The following is a 20,875-nucleotide window of genomic DNA, read 5'->3' as shown; positions in this document are numbered from 1 at the left end:
CACTTCCATCCTTCGCATCCCTTTTAACCAACTCTTCAAACAACCGACCTCGTCCTCACAACATCCACCTCAGTCTCCACCACAACCTCCAAATTCCCCTTCCATAAAGTCTTCTCCCTCTCTTCAGCCACCTTCTTCGCAAACTTGCTCTTCTCTCTAACCGTCTTCGCCACAAACCTCGTCGCAACAGCCAATCCGCAGAAACCCGTCGCAATACCAGCCAAAACCCAAACAGCGCGATGAGGACCCAAAGCATCAAATTCCTTCGCAGCGAACAGAGGGAAAATACCCGCTAGAAGAGCGCGGATGGCGTGAAGTGGAGCATTTGCGGAAGCTGTGTGGTGGGAGTACACTTCTGTGAGGTAGAGTGGTAGAATGCTGTTGAATTCCACGAGGCAGTATCCGATCAATAGGAGAGGAACGATGGAGAGCCAGGCGGAGGGATTACTGGATCCGAAGACGGGGTTCGGGACTGTGAAAGAGAACCACCAGAGTGCCAGGACGAAGATTGGGGAGGCGATGAAGCTGTAACTCCAGAGCTTCTTTTCGGGTTCTGGTGCCGTAGGGTTCGGGCTTGTGGAGGATCGGATGGGTCGGAAGGCGTGGTGGCGGTGGATGTCGTAGACGCGCGGGAGCCAGGAGAAGAGGAGTGCGCCGAGGGCCAGGGCGAGGAAGGTGAGAGAGGAGGTTTGAGGGGAGAGGTCGAATTGGGATGTGTAGACGATGGGGACAGTTTCGGTGAAGAGTGTTGTAAGGCCGAAGGAGAATGCCGCAAGGAGGGTGGAGAGCAGGATGAGGGGCTCGGTAGTGGAGAGTTTGAGGCTGGAGAAGATGCCTTGTTAGCGGAAATCGCTTTGTTGATGTGCATGGAGGGTCGTTGACTCACGGGAGAAGCAACTGATGCTGCGCAAATTCGGCATAGGATGGGATACGATGACTTTCGTCCAGACGCAGCCCGCCAAATCCAGTAGCCTTCTCGATTTGGCGGACTTCTTGATGTAGCAAGAGGTTCGGCTGGGTTTCTGTCATCAAGAAGCAGAAGATGCCAATGACGACGTTGGCAATGAGTCCCCCATAATAGACCCATTCCCTGATATCATCCTTCCAGTTAGCAAGAAGCGCGATCAAACATCATTGTTCTGTTTGAATGGACACGACTCACCATCCTGCGCCCGTCTCACTCACATGAGACCCCATCACAGGCCCCAACGCAAATCCCAAAACTCCACTGACTGCCCAGACCGAGAGAAGCCAGATTCTGCCCTTTGCGTTCCACAGATGCTCGAAAGTGCCTAGAGCAGCGACACTCGGTACAGCCGCCACCATGCCTGAAAGGAATCTCCCCAGTAGCACAGACCACAAATTTGGTCCAGTCGCGACGATCAAACAAGTCGTACCAAAGCATGCTGCAGCCCAGGAGAACAATCGTTTATCGCCAAAGACCTCGCTCACGGGCGGGAAGATGAATGATCCCAGAGCTTGGCCAATCCAGTACATTGTGACAAACGAGAAAATGGAGAGAGTCTGGCTGATCTCCAAGTCTTCCTTGGCATAGTTCGCGACTGTAGAGCCCGTGTTTCCGAACAGCGAGGAAGCAAAATGAGCAAGGCAGATTCCGGCCGTATAGTAAATTTTCTGCTTCGAGGTCCAGTTTCGTGGAAGAGATATGCTGTCTTGTCTCCAGGAGATGATGCTGTGCTCGTCGACGTCGAGTTGTTTTGCGTTGAGCAGATCAAGCACAGGTTGTGGAAGGTGGTTTTGACGGGGTTTCAAGTCGACATTGCTGAGGAATGAAGTCACGGACGATGCTCTCGACCGAGGAGGCGTGGCGAAGCAGTTGACGAGTTGGCTCTCGCTGTCGCGGCCGCCATCGAGAGATCGGCGGAATTTCTGATCGTCGTCTGGAACCTCGAGGTGGTCTGGTGAGGAGGGCATGGTTGTACAGGTTTACTACCCTGTGAACGAGGTGACTAGCATGAATGAATGAGGAGGATGGACAGCAGACGATCGAATTAGCAGCGCCTCGGGCGGCTGCAATTTAGTTGTCGCCCAAGACTACAGATTGAGGCGCAGAGGTATCGCGTTGCATCACATTCGCCGTTACTGCTTGGGGTGGGTTGAAAGCTCCGAGCGATCTATGCACCGAAATGGAAGCATAGTGCAGAACGGCTTCTCATTCGGGCCAAGGTCGATCTGGAGCTGACCTTCGTGACGAATCGCAGATCACCCATGCTGAAGATCTCGTTGTTCTGTGGGCGAAAGATGAGGCATTCTGATCAGTGCTGGTTGCTATAGTTGTCGGCAACTTGGCACAGCCTTAGAACGCGTTGTGTCGACGTGCCGGAGAGAGGAGACGCGATACCGGTGTTTTGCCGGGAGCTGTATACGCCGAAGGTCACATTGCATAGCAAATGGGCCGTTTCGTCTTCGTCCACGCCGTTGAATAGCAGAGTCACATCAACGCTGCCCTGATCGTGATTGTGACTCGCAAATTTCGGTCAGAGATTGCAGCTAGTACTTGAAGTCGCCCGTGATTTGGGACCGTCCACGAAGACGAAGCCGATTCAAAGCAATTCGCAGTTCGCAATGCATTGTCCGGAATAAGTGATGACGCCGGAGGGCGGCTGAGGCAAGAAGTAGAGTAGTTCTGGTATACATACACAGTATAGCAGCATGCTCGCTCATGACCAGCTTGTTAAAGCCATGCTTTTCCCCATCACCGATTTTACTTTGTACACTCCCTAGTTCTCTGTCCATTGTACGCTCATCGCCCGGCTTTCTTCTCGTCGCTTGTTTGCGAGAGATTCAGGCCAAGGCCGTTAGTGTCCAGATAGACCTTGTTCTGCGATTTCTCAAGGATTGCAGCCACATTCCTGGCATTCTCAAACTCTCGCAGATCCACATATGATCGACTCTTTTTGATGGCATCACCAATCAGTTCCGCAGAGCGTGCCTCACCCTGTGCGCGAACAACAGTGGCCTGCTTCTCCTGTCTGGCCTTGTCGACAACGAAGGCAGCTCGTTGTGCTTCTTGCTGAGCGACTTGCTTCGCTTCGACGGCGGCAGTGAACTCGGGCGAGAAAGCAAGGTGCTACGATAGTCAGCATGCAACTTCCTCAGACTCACATCAATGTTTGCTCACCGTCAGCGAGACATCGTCCAGCATAATATTAAATCGTGCTGCTCTCCTGACCAAGTTGTCCCGTACCAATCTACTGACGTTCTCACGCTGTGTGATGAGCTGAGATGCATTGAATTGCGCCACGACGCTCTTCAGCACCTCGTTCACGATACTCGGTAGCACGCGCTCATCGTAATCTGTACCCAGCGTCCTGTAGATTTGCGGCAGCGCATCGATTCGCGGTCGTGAAAGCACACGACATGTGATATTGACCATTTGCAAGTCCTTGGTGCCGGTCAAGGAGGCGACGTTTCTCGGTTTGGCGCGGACATCGTAGTCGACGGGCGTCTCGAACCAGGGAATGCGGACGTGTGTTCCTTCGCTGTAGATTTCCTTTCCGACACCGCCTATCCTCGTGTACTTGATCGCGCGATGACCACCCTCCACTGCATACCATTAGCGAATATCCCATCTGTCCCGTGTTCCGCAGTACGGCCTACCGTTGAAGAGGGCATTGTTGAAGAACCACGCGCCACCGCCCAGCAGCAATAGTCCGCCGATGCCCGTCAGCGCTCCCTTAGGTCCAGGTCCACCTGGAGCACCACCGCCGAATCTGTGCAATCGTCAGCCGATATCCCATCTTCGCTACTGTTCGCCTCTTCCGCACTTCTTGCCCTGCTGCTGCACTCGTTGCATGTTCTTCTGCAGCGCCTCCCACATTTGTCGCGGATCGTTGGCCATGATGGCGGTAGCGGCTCGTCCGATTCGCGTCAATTAGGTGATGGATGGCAAAGAGGGAGTGTCGTGGTGGGTGCTCGATGACCTCGACATCGACCAACGTCGACATGGCTCTTTCCGCGCTAAGCTTCGAAGCTCGGACATGGTTGTGCGGAGGTGACTAAGCGTGCATACATCTTCAAAACAGCACTCGCTGCTCTACCTTCCATTCTGTTTTACAAGATTTTGCTACATAGTACAATATTCGGGACGATCTGCTCGTGGTTTCTATCGCCGCTGAAAGTCAGCTCCGCCAGTGAGGTTCTCATCCGACCCTGAAACCAAGCCAGATCTCTCCGCAAATTGCATCTCTTCGCCATCCGGAGAGATGATTTTCAATCCCTTCATCGACCTTTGGAGTCTGCCCGGCTGGTAGACCAACAACAAGCACACCGCAACGAAGATGGGCACTGCCTCGAACAAATAGGCAAACACCTCGTGGCTCGCCACAAACCCAGCCCCTCCTTGTGCATGCTTGATACCAACGACCAGATTACGCAACACTATGCAAACGCTCCCCGCCAATAGTGCAAGAATGAAGCGCTTCCATTTCAAGCCATCTGCTCCAGCCTGCTGTCTGCATCTCTGGAAAAACAGGCAAACGATCCAGATGAAAGCCACAAACACCACGATTTGGAAAACCAGCCCGACCACGACCACTTTTTGACCAATATCCTGTATTTTGCTGTCGATCGTGATCGTCATGCCTGTGCCAGAAAGTTGCACTAAGAAGCAGACCACGTCTCCAAGGACGAAGATCTTGCTCAGCCATCGAGGCCTGATGGGCGAGAGCTCGGCAGCGTCGAGAGTTGTCACGATCCTGCTTATGGACATATACATCGTCGCTGCGAGGAAAATCGGTGCTGGCAAGACAAGCAAGTCGTAGAGGACGTAAGCTCTGAAGTCGTAAGGTGATTGCGAGAGCCAAAATCGGCCATAATAACCACACGTCTCCACTGGAAGCGTATGTCAGCACTGATTATTGCAGTGTTCGAAGTGAGATGAGCATGTTTAAACTTACTGATACAACCCATCACGAAAGGAATGAAGTACCAGGTCTTCAGCCAGCACATCTGGAAAAAAATGGCCCAGTGTGCATATACCGAATGCCGCGATGAAAACGATGGCCGCCGGACCATTGGGAGGACCTGAAGCGAGACCAAACCATCGTGTGCCGTCTGTTTGGGCATCCATCCTGAGGCCCGGAGGGTTGATGAGATTGGCAGGGTGTCTTCAATGGTCCTCCGAGATGCAATATTGAGCGAGTGTAACGGCGCAATGCAACAAAAGATAGCCCAGGTATGTGAGCAGAAGCCAATGCTTCCACCGCTTCTATATTTTATGCATGCTCCATTGATGCCTTGAAAACATGTTTCTGATCTCGAATAAGGCATCTCGCGCTTCGAATGGGGGCATTTCGGCATTCTAATTCTGACAGCCACATACCGCAGCTGAGCGGTCTCTCCGCCGCTGGGAAGACTGCATATCTGGTGCGAGCGACAGGCAGCAATCGACGTCCTCGTATTCGTTGCGGCTCTGCTTTGATTCGTCGAATTCTCTCGCAACAGCCCCACACTTTCGCAACTCCAGCTCACAGCCGAGAACGACACGACATGCATTTCATCAAACAATGCGGACCGGCGTATCGCCCAGGAACAGAGCACAATGTCAGACGCTTCACCCCATAAGACGGTCTTAGCCAGACAGACACATCGGAAGAGCAGATTTGGCTGCTTACAATGCAAGAGGCGAAGAGTGAAGGTGCGTTCCGTCTTTCTTGTCTCTTTCGTACTCGGTTCCAGAGGGTCCACGGATTGTGCTGCTCCCACATGCCATGGGAAGGGCCCGATGCATAATCGAATGGCTTTCGCCACGCCGCCAAGGGGACGAGCGATACAACAACTGTTTTCCTCGCGAGGATGATTGCATCTCTTCCCCTTCAGCATTTCCCCGGAGCTCAAAGACATTGCACTCCACTTTCCTGCCGGCCAGCAGCCTCTGTCTTCAAACTGGTGCTAAACTGCGTGCACCTGTATTACGAGTATGGAAGATCAACGTCCGGAATCTCAAGAAAGCCCAACCAGCTACGCTGCCGAAATGGAAGACGATAACAGCAACATATTGTCCAGCCGCATCAAGTCACTAATATGGATGTTTCAACAGTGCGGAGAGGAAAAGCCTGCCTGCAACAACTGTGCACGGCGACACATGCCATGCAGCTATACCTCATCATATCCAGCTTCGAAGGCTTCTCCAGCGACCGGCAACAACGACGTTGACTCTACGCCTTCACATTCGATCACGTCCTTTAACAACAGCGCTGCCTCTTCTCCTGTCATCATCGACGATCTTGCAACTTCGTCCTTGGATCCAAGCAGATCGACAGCTTCGCTGCCATTCGACTTGTTCGATCTCGAGCTATGGAACCACTGGACGACCATACTCCGTTACAGCCTAACGGAAGATGACAACGGCGACATAGCTTGGAGTCAAAACATCAGTCAGCTGGCATTTGCGCAAACTTACATTGCACAACTCATACTTGCACTCTCTGCACTACATCTGTCGAGAACAAATGAGTCCCGGAAGTTAGAGTGCATCGCAAGGTCTAATTTCCTGCAGAGTAATGCAATCGGCGGAATGATGAGCGTTATGGAAAGTGGAAACGTGAATTCAAACCCCAATGGGCTGTATGTTGCAGCCTGCTTTCTAGTCTTTTGTAGCTTCGGCAAAGGACCTCAACCCGGACAATATCTGGTCTACAGCGATGAAGGCGAGCCGGAATGGCTTGGGCTACTGCAGGGTGTGAAGTCAATACTCTCGGAGCATCGACGCGCCATCTTTCCCGACAATGCGCCAACCGAGAAACCCAAGGGACCCGATCAAGAAAAGAACGAGGACTGTATCGATCCCGAACAAGTCTTTCCTGGATACGGAGAACAGTTCGCCGCTATGCGCTTATCGATGGAAACATTTGAGGCGGAGGATAGCTCCTTCAGCAAGTATCTCCGTACCTTGGATGATTTGAAGGACTGCTACTCTGCAATTTTCCAAAAGGACACCTCGAAGCAGAATACTGCTGTTCTAGCACCATGTCAACATACGAAACGTGGCACAAATATGCAAGTCTCTTCGGTCCGTGTGAAAGATCATCCAGACATCAAAATCATTTCTCATCACATCTTCGGATGGATTTTCCGCTGCAACCAGGACTATCTGTCTTCTGTTCAGACACGACGACCGATGGCGCTGGTCCTTCTCGCCCATCACTGCGTTCTTCTTGCTCTGTTGAAGGACATTTGGTACATGGACGGCTGGGTTCCGCATATCGTCGAAGCGATCAAGAGGGATCTGCATCCTAGTTATCAGCATTGGTTGGATTGGCCGTTGCGGCATTTGGATCATGTTTACATTCCGTCAACGGAGTAATGAGGAGAACAGCAGACTAATGAGAAAGAAACATCAGGCCTGCAGGGCGCGACGCAAATCTCATGTACCGCTTTCCGATACCGAGCACTGAGTTCAACGCGTTACAGACATTGCTTCGTTTCATTCCAACCAGCAGAGAACCTTCCTCCTACTGCCACAAGCACAACTTCCCGCTCGCTGTCCCAGCCGCAACCCAATCCATACTCGGGTGGAACTGCGCTACAGCAGGCACAGCCGTAATATTCTCGCCTCCCAACTGGGCCAGCTGTTTCCCGTCGCCAGTATAAATGTCTACAAAGCGATTCATGTTTCCAATCACGAACCTCTGAATCCCATCCTGCGGTTGCAATTGCCATTGCGCTCGCAGAATCGTCACCCAACGACCCGTCTGGTTATTATGCGGTACAATTGTTGCGGGATTCATCTCTGTCCCATCGAGTTCATGACCAGATTTCCAATCTCCCGAAGAGGAGAAATCGTAGATTTTGACTGTGTCGTCGTAGGATGCGGTGGCGACTTGTCCGGCAGAATTGAATGCTGCGTGAGATACAGAGAGTTTAGAGAGGTGTTCGCCAATGAGATGAGGAAGACGATTTCCGCCTTTGCCGGAGATCTTGCGCAGGTCCCAGAGCTTGAGTGTGCGGTCGAGGGAGGCAGTGGCGAGGAGGTGTGGGTGGGCAGGATGTAGGGAGAAGCCTCCGATCTTCTTTTCAGAGAGTTGCAGGAGTTCGATCGTTTGATGGGCCGGGGTTCGGAGGTCTTTCATACCGTACTGGCCGTTTAGGGTCGTGAAGTGTAGCACGTTGGGGTCTGCGTGAGCAATTTGGACGCCGGATACTGGAAGGTCCTCGCTGCGGTCTTCAGGCGCGTAGACCTCTACTGCTGATGCTTTTCCGAGGTCCAATTTTCGTATTGAAGAGTCGTAGGAAGCTGAATATAGAGCATTTTGATCGTGTGGGGAGCATTGGAATGCGCTGATCGTTCGCGTGTGAATCTTGAATGTGGTGATGGCCGGTTCCACCTCATCGTCGACCTCATCTCCATCTTCGTCTGCATCATCTGCTTCTTGTTTGATCTTCTCAGGGGAGGTTTGTGAAGCGTCGAAAAGTCCCAGACTACCTGTTTTATCTCCTGCAAACACGAGTGCCTTGTCAGGCGTTGGGTGAAATCCAAGAGCATATATTCGTTCTGGCGTGATCTTGATTCTGTTCGGTTCTGCGCCTTCCCACAACTGTAGGCTGCTCATGCGCTCGCGTAATGCTTTCAGCTCCTTGTCTGAAGTGTTCTTCACATCTTGAGCATCGAATGTCCTCTCTCCGGGATTGGCTGGTCCAACCAAAGATAGCCAATTGCCGGACCTGTTCCAATTTGCGCCGTTGACTATCGCCTCCTTGAGATCGATATCATCGCTCACACGCTGCCTCTTCGCGATCTGTTGTTGCTGGAATGCTTGCGCCTCTTCTTCCTCCTTCTGCCTGGCGACCTCGGAATCCGCGACTATGCCCTTCAGACGAGACGAAGTCCTACGTGGACCTTCTTCCTTGATCTCCTTCTTCACTTCACGCTTTCTCTTTGTTCCTGCGCTGGCAGCAGGCTTTGCTTTGGCCTTCTTTGGTCCCAGACCAGCCTGCTGAGCATCGAGCTGTAATTGCTGCAGCAATGCCTGATTTTTGGCGATTTTCTCTTGTCTCGCACGCTCGTACTCGCTCACTTGAGCGCTTGTTCTAGCCATGATACTCAAGAAGTGTCCTGTGAATCCCAATGTCGATGGTCTTGATGTCGAAAAGTCGATGACGGACACGCGACGAGGACGCGTCGCGATTCACTTCCGAGATTGTCGCGAGATATTGCCGTTCCTTCAACGCGAGCTGCTGGCATTGCTTCTATTGATACCAGCAACGACACATCATGCTGGCTGCAAGAGCATCTCACAGGCTAAGTATAGCAGAATGTGCGCACGGCACTCTCCTACCTTTTCTGTACCAGACCAAGACCATTGCTCGAGCATATTCAGAGGAGCTGCATCTCGATCAAAAAGCTGGCCAGGGCGCGGAGGAGGAACGCAAGCTGCGAGAGATCAAGGAACGTTGGTCTAGGAGACGATCTGTGACCACTCGCGACGATGGACAGTCTGCCGCTAGAGTTCACGAACGGTGGGAACCCATCTCGCAGCGTATGCAGAACGCCGCGCGCAGGCCAAAAAAGTCACAGAGTATTCCTTTCGAGGGCGATACTGGGTCAGCGACGCCATCAGAGAGACTACAGAACACGACGATGACGCCGCGAGAGATGCAGGTCTTCGAGGAATTGTTTCGCAAGGGAATTGGGAAAGAGACAGTCGAAGAGCAAGCACAGGACAAGGCGAAAAAAGCCTCGAAGACAAATGCCGGCGTGGAATTCCCAGACCTGCTCAAGCCATTGGTCGAAGAAGCGGAGCAGCTACGACGGCAGTCAACTTTGGAGAAAAATGGCATGGAGACGATGGGGGAGCTGGCGAAACCTCTGGAAGAGCTGGAGATCAAGGATGCACAGGGACTTGCGATCAAGGACCGCATGGACAAAGCTGCCTCAGATGTTGAATGCTGGAAAGTCCTGCGTGAGCATGTGCTCGATCGTTTAGCAGACGAGTCGGACCACAATGCCGTGCAAACTAGCTTTCCTGCACTGCCTGGTCTGCTTCTGCATTACATGAGGCTACAGGCAGACAAGTTGCCTGCTACGCACTCCCTTGGCCTTGTTGTTCTTCCTGAGCTCAAGAAAATCGGCCCGCTCGCTTTTGCGCTCGGTGCCACCACGGAGCTGTACAATCAGCACATGCAGCTCCTCTGGCGACAGTATCGCGATCTCGATGAGATAGATAATGTTTTGGCAGAAATGGACAGGGAGGTCTACTCTTTTAACGAAGGCACGCAAGATCTCCTCGCCGCGATTTTGGATCACGCCGATGACGCTCTGACTGGAAGACTCGGCCCCACTGCCAGAGCTCTGTGGACGATGGACCGGAAGTCGAGGGGGCTTGCAAAAATGAAAGAGTGGAAGAAGGCAGTGGACCAGAGACTGCGAGAGCAAGCACTGAGCGATGTACAGGCACTGCAGGCAGATCTGGATGATGACGCTTGAAGAGAGCGGTGGGAAGCACGCTGCGAAGTGCGCAGCTGCATAGAGCGGCGCATAAAGTCAAAGGGCCTGCCAGGTGACGAATCCTCAGCCAACCCGCCTTGGGACCCCCGTCAGGAACATATGCGCCACCTGTCGCCAAGACTGCTCCGTGAACTTTACTCTCCGTTCCCGTATAGTAGAGGCGATCGGCATTCCAATGCCGACCAGCTGAAGGGAAGACCCTACATCTGGTTTCAGTACCGCGATCCGAATCTCTCAACTGTCTGAGACCGATATCGCCAATTTCTTGCTTTGATCACTGCGCAAAGCTTGCCGGACTCGAGCCCAGGCGGAATGGCGGCAACTTCTTTGTGCCAGTATACAGCTGATGTTCAGAGCATGGCCGAATGAGGTGAATCCATATCGTACAACAATTTAGGTAGTCCCGTGGTCCGGCTGCCACGTTATACAACCACGCCCGGAAGCCTCGACGATCCAGGCCTCCGTACCTGTGCTTATGCGATGGACCAGCATCGCGAAGACCATGCGAGTGCTCAGGTTGTTCTACGCCTGGTAGCGCTGCCAGTATCGCTTGCTGCGTTATTGCACTGAAGGCCCTTGGCGATATTTGGTGGCATTGTAACACAATGTGCGACGGAGATGAGCACGCACCTTCTGATTAGAGGCAGCGCAATGTAACAGAATGCCGATTGTCCATCTCCAACGGCTTTTGACGATCAAGTGCAGTACTGACGATGCTCAAATAGACTCACTACTTGAAACAGGTCCGCAAGCCACGCTGACTCGTTCACAGTGCCGCAACAATCCGAACCTGGACTCTGCTGTAGCAGAGCCTGCACAACTGGCTACCACCTTGGACCCAGTCACTCCACAGCTGCTACACGTACTGCAAAGCATAGCTGCCAAGATTGGGTCCATGTACTCATCACTCCCGGATACGAGCCCGTGTCGAGGACTCCGCCTCGTTCGCATCCCCTTCGACAAGGCAGCACATCAGCACAAGATGGATAGGCATCACGGTCTAGACTGCCCCTATTGTGATCATCAGAGTACGTAGGTATGGCTGCTATGAAGCAACGCTCGGCATTCGGACGTCACGTTGTCATTTACACTTTCGATGTCAGTCTGAGCTTGTTTGCCGAACGGACCATCCGGGATGTGACAGCGCCTCCAAATGTTACCTAAGAGCGAACATTGATTGCTGGCAGTCACAGAATCGTTGCAGTGAGCTGGTGGAATATGAAGCGTGCTTCGTCAGTGGCGCGCAGTCCGGGGTTCCGCTGGCTTTGCGCGGGACAGCGGCTCGGTCAGCCCTGTGGCATTCAAGGCACTGCATATTCAGACGGCAGGAGTGGATTCTCAACGGCGTACAGAGCAAGGTATGCACCATGTCTGTGCTGAACGACCGACGTGGAAGATGACGATGTGACTTACGCGTGACGATAGGGCAGCAGATGAAGGATGCTGGTTAATGTCCAGGGACATTGCACAGGACCGCCGAGCTCTCCTACACTCACATCACTGCCTAATGATGTGAATCTCTATCAATGGCGATCCAAGACAGGAGCGATTAGAACAGCTGGGGCAGATTCGCCGAACGCTTTGGCTCCGCTACGCTGGGGCAAACGTTGTGTGTCAAAACAAAACCGACTAACCCGCCAGTGGAGAGCGTTTGAAGTTGCCATGTTGAGTAACTTCTTACACGAATTGATCAGGATAAGCTTGTTCTTGCTACTAGGACAATAGCTTATCGACAGTCCCGTCAAGCTCCAGATGACGGGGACCAGTATCCTCAAAATAGGAACATTGCTGAATCGCCACGCTGTAATCAGCCGCCAGGACCAATGCCGATGATCTTCGAAATACCTGCTGACGATCTAATAGGGCAATCGAGGATCAAGCCTGCAAACTCTGACCTCAGTATTGCATGCCGCAGTGTGAAGACCGACCGATTGGGAAATTTTCCAATGATCGACATGTTGACAGCATGAAGCTTGCGGGCATACAGCTGATGAGTCTTGTTTGAGGGTAACATTGCCGTCTGGGCGAGGAAAGCAAGATGGGAGAGAGAGAAAGGAGCCTGCAGCATGTATAAAAGATGGCTCCAAGTCCACCTCAGATCAATTCTCATCAACAACAGCCTCTCACTGCCAGCTACACACCACAACCAACTTCACCACTCACTCTAATCACATCCACAATCCGACAAACGTCACCCAACAACAACACCGCCAAAATGCAGTTCACTACTACCGCTATCATTGCTGCCTTCGCTGCCATCGCCGCTGCTGCTCCAGGCGGTGGCTACCCGGGTGGCTACCCAGGTGGTTGCCAGACTGGCAACTGCGGTGGAGGCTACGGAGGCTACCAAGGCGGCTACAGCGGCCAGCTCTGCTGCTACAAGAGCCAGCCTGGCGCTTGCTGGGCTCCTGGTACTCGTAAGTCATCAATGCATCCACATCACACATATCGCAGAACAACAAAACTGACGCTTTTTTTCCCACCAGCTGGTTACCCAAGCATCGGTCACCCTGACGTCGATGTTTACGATAACTGCGGCAACAACAAGCAGGGCGGTCTGCTCGCAGTAAGTCCCAGAGATATCAATTACCTTCTCCACGAAATATCTGACAGTACATGACACCAGGCTGGCAACTTGTTGTCTTGCGACGTCTTGAACGGCAACCAGATTGCACCAATCAACCTCCAGCTCCTCAACTTCGGCGAGACCACCGGCGGCAACTTCAACGGCGGAAACGACAACTAAATGTTTCCTTCCGCATATACATGCCAACCACCCACAAGGAACTGACAGCAGCGAACGAGCGGATGTTATAATGGGCCACAGTCGAAGAATCTTTCGTTTGTCGGGAATGAGGATGTGATAGAGGCAGAGGAGGGTAAAACATTCGTTCGTACCAGTCGGTGTATTACACTATAGTAACCTTAAAGCACACATCAACAAACACAGCCATGATTCGACTTTCCACTCGTGATGTGTTAGGGACTAACAGCCTTGTGCGAGATTATAAAAGCAGAGAAGATGCCGGTCTAGAAAACTTGTTCCTTGGGTGACCAACCTCTGCATCAACATCCGTAGACACCAGGAGAGCTGGCCGATACTTATGTTCCAAATCCCTGATCTGCTGCTCACAGTCTTCACACTTTCTCATTCTTGCGCGACCTCCTACCGTTGTTGCTTTCTTTCGCTTTATAGTTGAAAAATTATTTAGTTCGCCGGCGATAAGAGGTGAAATGTCAACCACCCTAGACGCCTTGAGAGACAGATACATGAAGCATCAAGTGTATGATGGCAAGAATCATGCCTGCATGTTGCATACGAATTCGCACCAGAAATTCCTCCTCTCTGATTCCATGGGACGAACTACGGAATGGCGGCACGACACCAGTTGGCACAGTATGCGCACCTTTTCCAGAGACCGCCTCCCGACTCTGTCCCCATGCCTCAGAGGCGGCGGGCAGCGGAGCGACACCAGTCGACACCTCTTGCTCCAAAGCGGCAGAGATAAGTCAATCACTGCGTGTCAGCGAACAATTCCAATGTCGCCGACCGCTTTCTACGACAACGACACAACAGAAAGTGACAGTCTGCTTTGAATAGTTGATCATAATTTCATGCACTATTTACAAGCCGGCTAACTCAAGCAAATCACAATAAATCCTTTCCATTCTTCTTTTCATCTAAGCCTTAACAGTCTCAAAACCCTTCCACTCAGCCAAATACCCTCTAATCTCAGGTCCATACTTATCAACACCACCCGCATAACAAGTCATCTCAAACTTCTTGCCTGGCACAGTACCACCCATATACGTCGATCGGGTAGTAGGGAAAAGAGTCCCCGCAGCCAAATCCTGAATACGCTGCTTCCACTCATCACTAGCCTCCTTGGTAGGGTTCACGTACTTGAGACCTTGCTTGTTGATCTTCTTGATGGCGTCACGGATCCATCGGGCTTGGATTTCGACGGATGATGGACCGTTGGAGAGGAGGGTTGGGCCGTGAGGGCCGTATAAGTGGAAGAGATTGGGGTAGCCGGAGATGGTGGTTCCGAGGAAAGTGTTGGCGCCTTCTTTCCATTCGTCTTTGAGGTAGGTGCCGTTGATGGATTTGAGGCCCATGGAAGTCATGCCGCCTGTGACGACATCGAAGCCGGTGGCAAGAGCGATGATGTCGAACTCGGTTTCCGTACCTGCCGTAACAATACCTTTTTCGGTAAATCGTTCAATAGGGGTTCCAGCGTCTTCATTAATCGATATGATGTTGACATTGGGCCTATCGAGCACCTCATAATAGGTTTGCTCCAAGCAGGGGCGTTTGACTCCGAACGGGTGAGGCTTCTTCTCTGGGAATAGGAGCTTCTTCTTCTCCTCGTTCTGCACACGTTTGCTCTGCGTCTTTCTCCAGAATTCGTACGCAACATCATTTGCCTTGTCGTTGGCAAGGTAGTCTTTGTATCCTCCGAGCCACAGAGCAAATCCTTGCTGCGCCCACAGATTAGTCAGGAACTCCTCACGCTCCTGCTCATCATCCTCAAATGTGTCCCGCTCACACAAATCGTAGTGGAACCCAGCAAAACACTTCTCGCGCATCGCGTGTATGTAAGGATAGTCGGGTTTAAGCGAGTCCTGCTCTTCCTTTGACAGGTCTCGCTTGCCCATTGGCAGTGCGAGGTTTGGTGTCCGCTGGTATACGGTAAGCTGCTCGGCCACTGGTCCCATCTCTTGAATCATCTGCACTCCTGATGCACCAGTGCCGATGACGGCGACCTTCTTGCCCTTGTAGTCGACTCCCTCGGCTGGCCAGAAGCTGGAGTGGTGGATCTCGCCCTTGAACGAATCGAGGCCTGGCACATCGGGAATATCTAGATTCTTTGTCAGCTTACACAAATCGACATGACGACTGGATGTACTCACATCTCTTGGCAGCAAATCCGGCGGCGACGATCAAGAAACGGGCCTTGGTGGTACGGCCGTCTTGAGTCTTGACAGTCCACTTCCCCTCATTTGTGTCGAACTCGGCACTGACGACCACGGTTTCGAATGCACAGTCCTTGCTGAGCTCAAGCACCTTGTCCATGTGGTCAAAGTATGCCTGCAGCTCTTCCCAGTTGGGGTAGTTTGTCGTCCAGTGCCAATCTTTGTAGACCTCAGGAATGGCCAGTTCGTAGATTGGGACAGGGCTGTCCACTCGTGCACCGGGATAGACATTCTGACGTGGAGTCAGCCTGAAGATCAGAAGATCGTCGGCATGGTGAGGTACTAACCCATCGCCATGTGCCACCAAAGCCTTGTCCTGCATCGTACAAGACTGTGTTGAATCCATTCTTCCTAGACTCGTACAAACTCATTGCTCCACCGAATCCAGCGCCAACAATGAGAACATCGATGTCAAGATTGTCGGCATAAGGGCCGTCCTCGCGTCGTCGGCGACCATACTGCCAAAGGTCTGTCTTGATGATGCGCTCTGGGTTCTGCGTGTCAACTCCGACGCTGCCCATGGTGGCAAATTCTCGTAGAAAATGATAAGTAGTTTGGAAGCGTGTGCTGATACGAATGGGTGGCAAGAGATGAGGTGGAGGGGTTGACAAGTCTTTATGAGTGCAGGATACTTCCCTAACTAGGCCGATACTAACGAGTTACTTTCCCTTCATCCGCCTTTTCTGAGGGCATTCGAGATTGTACGGCGGCAAACCTGCCTAGGCGCGTGGAGCTTCAGCAGCTGAGGTCGATCTAACCCTGCAGGAGATTGGACATCGATGCGGGGCTAAGACCATAGTCTGGGGTTACCTGGGGACTTGTGGGGCAGTAGTACGGTCTGGAAGAGTGGAAGTGGCAACCCGGTGGCTGTGTTTGGAGCGTTGGTGTGCATGAGTGATCCAGACGCGGGCTCGAGGCGGGCTCGCTGACCCCGCCATGTACCTCATCCGACGCAGAGGGGCAAGTCTACGCTACCATTCCGGAGGTTAGTTCTCACACAGCTGTCAGACAGTCTGCGAGCTATGATCGATTGGTGCGCCTCGTCTAATGATCTCTTCGGGTGATCATACACCCTGCTGGGCCGCTGTTGAGCACGAATGGTATAGCAAGGCGCACTCCAAAGAAGTCCCTAGGGCTACGACTGGTATTGTGACTAGCCAGTAGCTCCGGACTATGATCTGGGGTGGAGTATATTGCATATGTGGTACCTCTCGATCGCAATGCTGGGGTAGCACAGATTGTGATGAAGGTCGACATCCACTCGCCCGATCTCATTCGCCAGGTAGCTGAAAGGCAAAAGTTGGCTTCATTGGCTGCGAATGCGAGATCGGACAACCGCAACGGAGAATGAATAGCGAGGGCGGAAGTATTGCGTGCAATATTGATGGTCTAGCGAGACATTGCCATCATGCAGGAACAAATAGAGCTAGAGGTCGTGTCGTCCCGGGAGACTGGGGCGCTCAGTGGTGAAAAGAGGCACACGATGCGGCTCTGTTCTGGCAAGCCCCAGGTTCCGCTATTGCACTGTCCACGTGGGTGCCATTTCGCACCACACGGGGCTTCTTTCGGACAGGTACCGCTGCCGTCTACCTCCTACGTTCTGCTTGGAATTGCTGCTTCGGCCAGAGGGGAGGAATTCTAGCCACTCGTGAGCTGTGGCGCACTGTTCTGGAACAACTTTTCCGGTCTGCGATTCAAGCCTCTGGCTGCATCTCGCTGTTCCACCCTTCAATGAGTCAAGTGGTGCCAGTGAGGACTCGGTAGTGACATTACAGGCGGATGGATTGCGGATGCGATGTTGTTGCTTGTCGTTGTGTCAAGTTTCACAGTTTGGTTGTAAAAATTGGAATGAGGCTCGAAAGTGCACGGACATCATCCATCGGGAGCTGCCATCTCTTCCAACCCTCCACTGTGCCTCCACTCTTCCTTCTCACTTCTCTCTGCTGACCAACTGCTACACGAGTGATGAACGGGATTTTTGCAACCGCACGGCACAACAAAGAACCGCATAGCCCAACGGGACGAACAACTAGCCTGCCACTGAAAACGATCCCAAAAGGCTCTTTCGCCCGCGTTCTGCTGAGTTGCGGTGGTCGAGTCAGGCCCATATCTGCGCTCATCCGGACCCCAAGAGCAGCGGTATGCCTACATGCATGGATGATACGTTGCGCACTGCACGTCGTACGCACTCGCGGCCGCGAAACCGGCATTGGGGAGGATAAGGGCGCATGAAGAGCGGCCATTGAAGCGGGTGACGTGACCTTAGTTTCGGGCCCAGCAGGTAAGTTGTCTAGCAACCTGGCTTTGAGGCTCCATGGGCAGATTCAGAAGACTGTTGCGCCGGACATGTGCTCGGCGCTGGACAGGAAGCAGTGACAGCACATCAAAAGGACCGCATATGCCCTCTCCCATGGATACCGCGGCGAGCCCATTCCTGATCATGAGTTATTGGCTCTCTACGCGTAACAATGTGAATAGCAATCACCCCGGTCGCAGCTCGTCACTCCCGCCATCCACCTGTCCAACATGGCATATGGATCAAAGTCTCCGGTCATCTGTGGTATGCAGCGTCCGAAGCGACACAGATGTCCACAGCGATAGTACGGATATTTGTGCCGCGTAAAGGTGGTATGTAGCCGATATCGCAATGACTTCAGACATCATATGCAACACAAAACAGAGCATGCAAGCCAGGAATCAGCCCACATCTCACCCTTGAACCTTGCAGCAGCAGCTTCACAACTTCAGCCTCACTCTGCCCCGCTTGCCAACTCTGACAACAGTTCAACCCCGCCATACTCAGACCACCGCAACACACAGGTACCACACACTACAAGAAGCCAGACCAAAATGTCCAAGCCCAAGGTCTTCGTCCTCAATCCCTACCATCAAGATGCTATTGCCCTCCTCCAGCAATCCAGCTCTGTTCAAGCAATCCTCCCTGGCCAAGCTGGCTCAGACCAATGGCACAACGAAGCCGATGGAATTCTAATTCGCTCTGACACCCGCCTAACAGGACAAGACTTCGCCATGGCCAAAAAGCTCAAAGTCGTTGTGAAGCTTGGGACTGGTGTCGACAACATTGACCTTGAAGCAGCCAAAAAGCACAATATTGCAGTCTGCAACACCCCAGCCATGAACGCCGAAGCCGTAGCAGAACTAACCCTCACCCTCGCCCTCACCGTCGCCCGCCGCGTCGTCGAGATCGACAGGAAACTCAACCGCGGCGAAGATTTAATCCGCTCCCAACTCCTCGGCCAATCTCTCTACCAGAAATCCCTTGGCATTGTCGGAATGGGAAACGTCGGAAAAGCCGTAGCGAAAAAATGGATCGGAGCCATGGAGGGCAAAATCATCGCCTACGATCCTTTTGCTCCCAATGGAGCCTGGGACGACATCGAACATCATCGTGTCCTAGACCTCGACATCCTACTCAAATCCTCCGATGTCATAAGTTTACACGTCCCACGAACAGATGATACAACAGATATGATTGACAAACGAGAATTCGGTTTGATGAAGAAGAATGCTATCTTATTGAATTGTGCGAGAGGTGGGATTGTTAATGAGGATGCTTTGTTGGATGCGCTGGATGAGAAGAGGATTTTTGGAGCGGCGCTGGATGCGTTGGATTTTGAGCCGCCGAGTTTGGAGAAGCATGGGTTGCATTTGGGGTTTGATAATTTGGTTCTGACGCCGCATGTGGGTGGGACGACGGAGGAGAATCAGAGTGCTAGTGGGAGGTTTGCTGTTGAGACTGTGGTTGCTGTGCTGGAGGGGAGGGAGGTGGAGAATAGGGTGGTGTAAGGTCGCCGATTGTTCTGAAGATTTCTCCTGGGTTAAATCTGTGAAAGACTGTGGTGACAAGATTGAATATTGAGTGTAATATTGAGGATTGTGGAAGAGGAGTTAAAGGTCGCCAGAGATGTGTATACCTAAGCAGATTATCAACGCCGGTGTAGCTTGCAAGGTGGCGTTCCGCGATCCATATTGCAAGCTTCTCTCACCACTTTGCAATTGTGTTTGGTAACCACGAAGCACTTCAACACACAGACGCCGACGCAAATGCGTGCCCCGATCGCGTGGTACGTTTCCACGCTCTGGATGTTTCCGCATGGCTCGAACTCAAACCAGCGCCGAGGCTTACCAAGATTGGTATGGACAATCTTTGGAACCCTCGTTGTAAACAATTTCCAAATCAGTTGTGATCATGGATATTCACGACAGTCACAGCCATGTCATCCTTTCGTTCTCTGCTTTGTGGTCTAGGAGCAGGTTACCTCTGGTTCGGTAGCGGCGATATCTGTCAGACATCAGAAACAGCGGCAGCACCAGCACTCTACGCGAATGCAGAAATCCCTATCCTTAGCGATGAGATCAGATGTTCAGTCGCCCCAGAGACGCATTTGCGGATGCTGGCAATTGGCGACTCGATCACTGTAGGCTGGGGAGGCAGCGAATATTGGAATAGTTATCGAAAGGACTTGCTCAACTTTTTGGAAAGTGATTGTCCTATGAAGAATCGAACCTATATTGGTAAGTGGACTCCGGTGATGTTTCGTTAGTCGTTCCTGACCATGAGACAGGCACTCAGCGAACTGGAAATTTCGTCGAAAACCGACACGAAGGATATCCAGGATACAATATCAACCAGATCGCAAATGATACTCAGCCAAGACTCATGAACTCGATTCTGGAGATGCCGAATGTGGTTCTGCTGCACGCAGGAACGAATGATATGGTAGACCGACCTGGGTCAGCACCTCAAGAAGCGCCGGAGCGACTTGGGAAGCTTATGGATATGGTTCTTGAAACGGTGCCTAATGTCACGCTCATCGTGGCGCAAGTAATCCAGGTGACGGAGGACTCTGCGCGCAGAAATTTGATCCCGCAATTGAATACGCAGATTCCAAGAATTGCTGTAGAGCGCGTGGCCAAAGGGTATAAGGTGCAAGTGGCGGATTTGAGCTCGATTGGTGTGGACACTGCGGATTTGCGAGATGGACTGCATCCGAGTGATGCGGGCTATCGCAAGATGGCTGTGAAGTGGTTCGGTGCGCTTCAGAATGTGACCCAGGCAGGGCTTATTACGCCGCCGAGGGAGATGTCCTCTGTTGAAGGGACTCCGGAAGGATGGCATGTGTTTTTCTGCATATTGTAGTACAACTCAGCTGCTTGGACGTCTGTATTCTAGCCGAAGCAAGGGGTGACATCGCACAGCGGAGCTGCATGTGGTCTAGATGCACGCGATACCGGCATTTCTGAGTGAACTTTGTTTGTGTCGTGTGAGAGAAGAGAAGTAGAAGTGATCTCGACAAGCTGCATGTGAATCTCCCGCGCCCAAGCTTCAAAGCTCCGGGGCCGGACAGCTGCAGGGGCCAGCTTTGATGCCACATAGACCAAACCCACGATACGGCGGAGACACGATGG

The 20,875-nt window shown here is 52.4% G+C and overlaps 10 protein-coding genes across 10 annotated transcripts; 5 read left to right on the top strand and 5 right to left on the bottom strand.

The window, feature by feature from the left end:
* Positions 1 to 35: 35 nt before the first annotated feature.
* Positions 36 to 1,935, bottom strand: RHO25_011733 (uncharacterized protein; the record flags this gene model as incomplete). Its single annotated transcript, XM_023603153.2, has 3 exons — positions 36 to 822; positions 887 to 1,090; positions 1,163 to 1,935. The coding sequence occupies 3 exons, from the start codon at positions 1,933 to 1,935 to the stop codon at positions 36 to 38; spliced, it is 1,764 nt and encodes a 587-aa protein (XP_023454359.1).
* Positions 1,936 to 2,764: 829 nt separating this feature from the next.
* Positions 2,765 to 3,862, bottom strand: PHB2 (Prohibitin-2, subunit of the prohibitin complex (Phb1p-Phb2p); the record flags this gene model as incomplete). The annotated part of the gene is made up of 4 exons (XM_023603152.2): positions 2,765 to 3,091; positions 3,143 to 3,567; positions 3,622 to 3,734; positions 3,789 to 3,862. The coding sequence occupies 4 exons, from the start codon at positions 3,860 to 3,862 to the stop codon at positions 2,765 to 2,767; spliced, it is 939 nt and encodes a 312-aa protein (XP_023454358.1).
* Positions 3,863 to 4,126: 264 nt separating this feature from the next.
* RHO25_011731 (uncharacterized protein) lies at positions 4,127 to 4,971 on the bottom strand (the record flags this gene model as incomplete). Its single annotated transcript, XM_023603151.1, has 2 exons — positions 4,127 to 4,854; positions 4,920 to 4,971. The coding sequence occupies 2 exons, from the start codon at positions 4,969 to 4,971 to the stop codon at positions 4,127 to 4,129; spliced, it is 780 nt and encodes a 259-aa protein (XP_023454353.1).
* A 970-nt stretch (positions 4,972 to 5,941) lies between these two features.
* RHO25_011730 (uncharacterized protein) lies at positions 5,942 to 7,327 on the top strand (the record flags this gene model as incomplete). The annotated part of the gene is made up of 1 exon (XM_023603150.2): positions 5,942 to 7,327. The coding sequence occupies one exon, from the start codon at positions 5,942 to 5,944 to the stop codon at positions 7,325 to 7,327; it is 1,386 nt and encodes a 461-aa protein (XP_023454352.2).
* A 148-nt stretch (positions 7,328 to 7,475) lies between these two features.
* On the bottom strand, positions 7,476 to 9,059 carry RHO25_011729 (uncharacterized protein; the record flags this gene model as incomplete). The annotated part of the gene is made up of 1 exon (XM_023603149.1): positions 7,476 to 9,059. One exon carries the CDS (start codon positions 9,057 to 9,059, stop codon positions 7,476 to 7,478), a length of 1,584 nt encoding a protein of 527 aa, XP_023454351.1.
* A 176-nt stretch (positions 9,060 to 9,235) lies between these two features.
* RHO25_011728 (uncharacterized protein) lies at positions 9,236 to 10,447 on the top strand (the record flags this gene model as incomplete). The annotated part of the gene is made up of 1 exon (XM_023603148.2): positions 9,236 to 10,447. The coding sequence occupies one exon, from the start codon at positions 9,236 to 9,238 to the stop codon at positions 10,445 to 10,447; it is 1,212 nt and encodes a 403-aa protein (XP_023454350.1).
* A 2,098-nt stretch (positions 10,448 to 12,545) lies between these two features.
* On the top strand, positions 12,546 to 13,214 carry RHO25_011727 (uncharacterized protein; the record flags this gene model as incomplete). Its single annotated transcript, XM_023603147.2, has 3 exons — positions 12,546 to 12,885; positions 12,955 to 13,034; positions 13,095 to 13,214. 3 exons carry the CDS (start codon positions 12,546 to 12,548, stop codon positions 13,212 to 13,214), a joined length of 540 nt encoding a protein of 179 aa, XP_023454357.1.
* A 935-nt stretch (positions 13,215 to 14,149) lies between these two features.
* On the bottom strand, positions 14,150 to 15,966 carry RHO25_011726 (uncharacterized protein; the record flags this gene model as incomplete). The annotated part of the gene is made up of 3 exons (XM_023603146.2): positions 14,150 to 15,330; positions 15,383 to 15,677; positions 15,733 to 15,966. 3 exons carry the CDS (start codon positions 15,964 to 15,966, stop codon positions 14,150 to 14,152), a joined length of 1,710 nt encoding a protein of 569 aa, XP_023454356.1.
* Positions 15,967 to 18,295: 2,329 nt separating this feature from the next.
* RHO25_011725 (uncharacterized protein) lies at positions 18,296 to 19,252 on the top strand (the record flags this gene model as incomplete). The annotated part of the gene is made up of 1 exon (XM_023603145.2): positions 18,296 to 19,252. The coding sequence occupies one exon, from the start codon at positions 18,296 to 18,298 to the stop codon at positions 19,250 to 19,252; it is 957 nt and encodes a 318-aa protein (XP_023454355.1).
* Positions 19,253 to 19,680: 428 nt separating this feature from the next.
* Positions 19,681 to 20,606, top strand: RHO25_011724 (uncharacterized protein; the record flags this gene model as incomplete). Its single annotated transcript, XM_023603144.1, has 2 exons — positions 19,681 to 19,981; positions 20,032 to 20,606. The coding sequence occupies 2 exons, from the start codon at positions 19,681 to 19,683 to the stop codon at positions 20,604 to 20,606; spliced, it is 876 nt and encodes a 291-aa protein (XP_023454354.1).
* Between the last annotated feature and the right edge of the window lie 269 nt (positions 20,607 to 20,875).

The sequence above is a fragment of the Cercospora beticola genome, chromosome 8, assembly GCF_033473495.1.
Source record: "Cercospora beticola chromosome 8, complete sequence".
Classification (NCBI taxonomy): domain Eukaryota; kingdom Fungi; phylum Ascomycota; class Dothideomycetes; order Mycosphaerellales; family Mycosphaerellaceae; genus Cercospora; species Cercospora beticola.
Note: the sequence above shows the minus strand (reverse complement) of the source record. Positions and strands in the feature narration are given on the sequence as shown.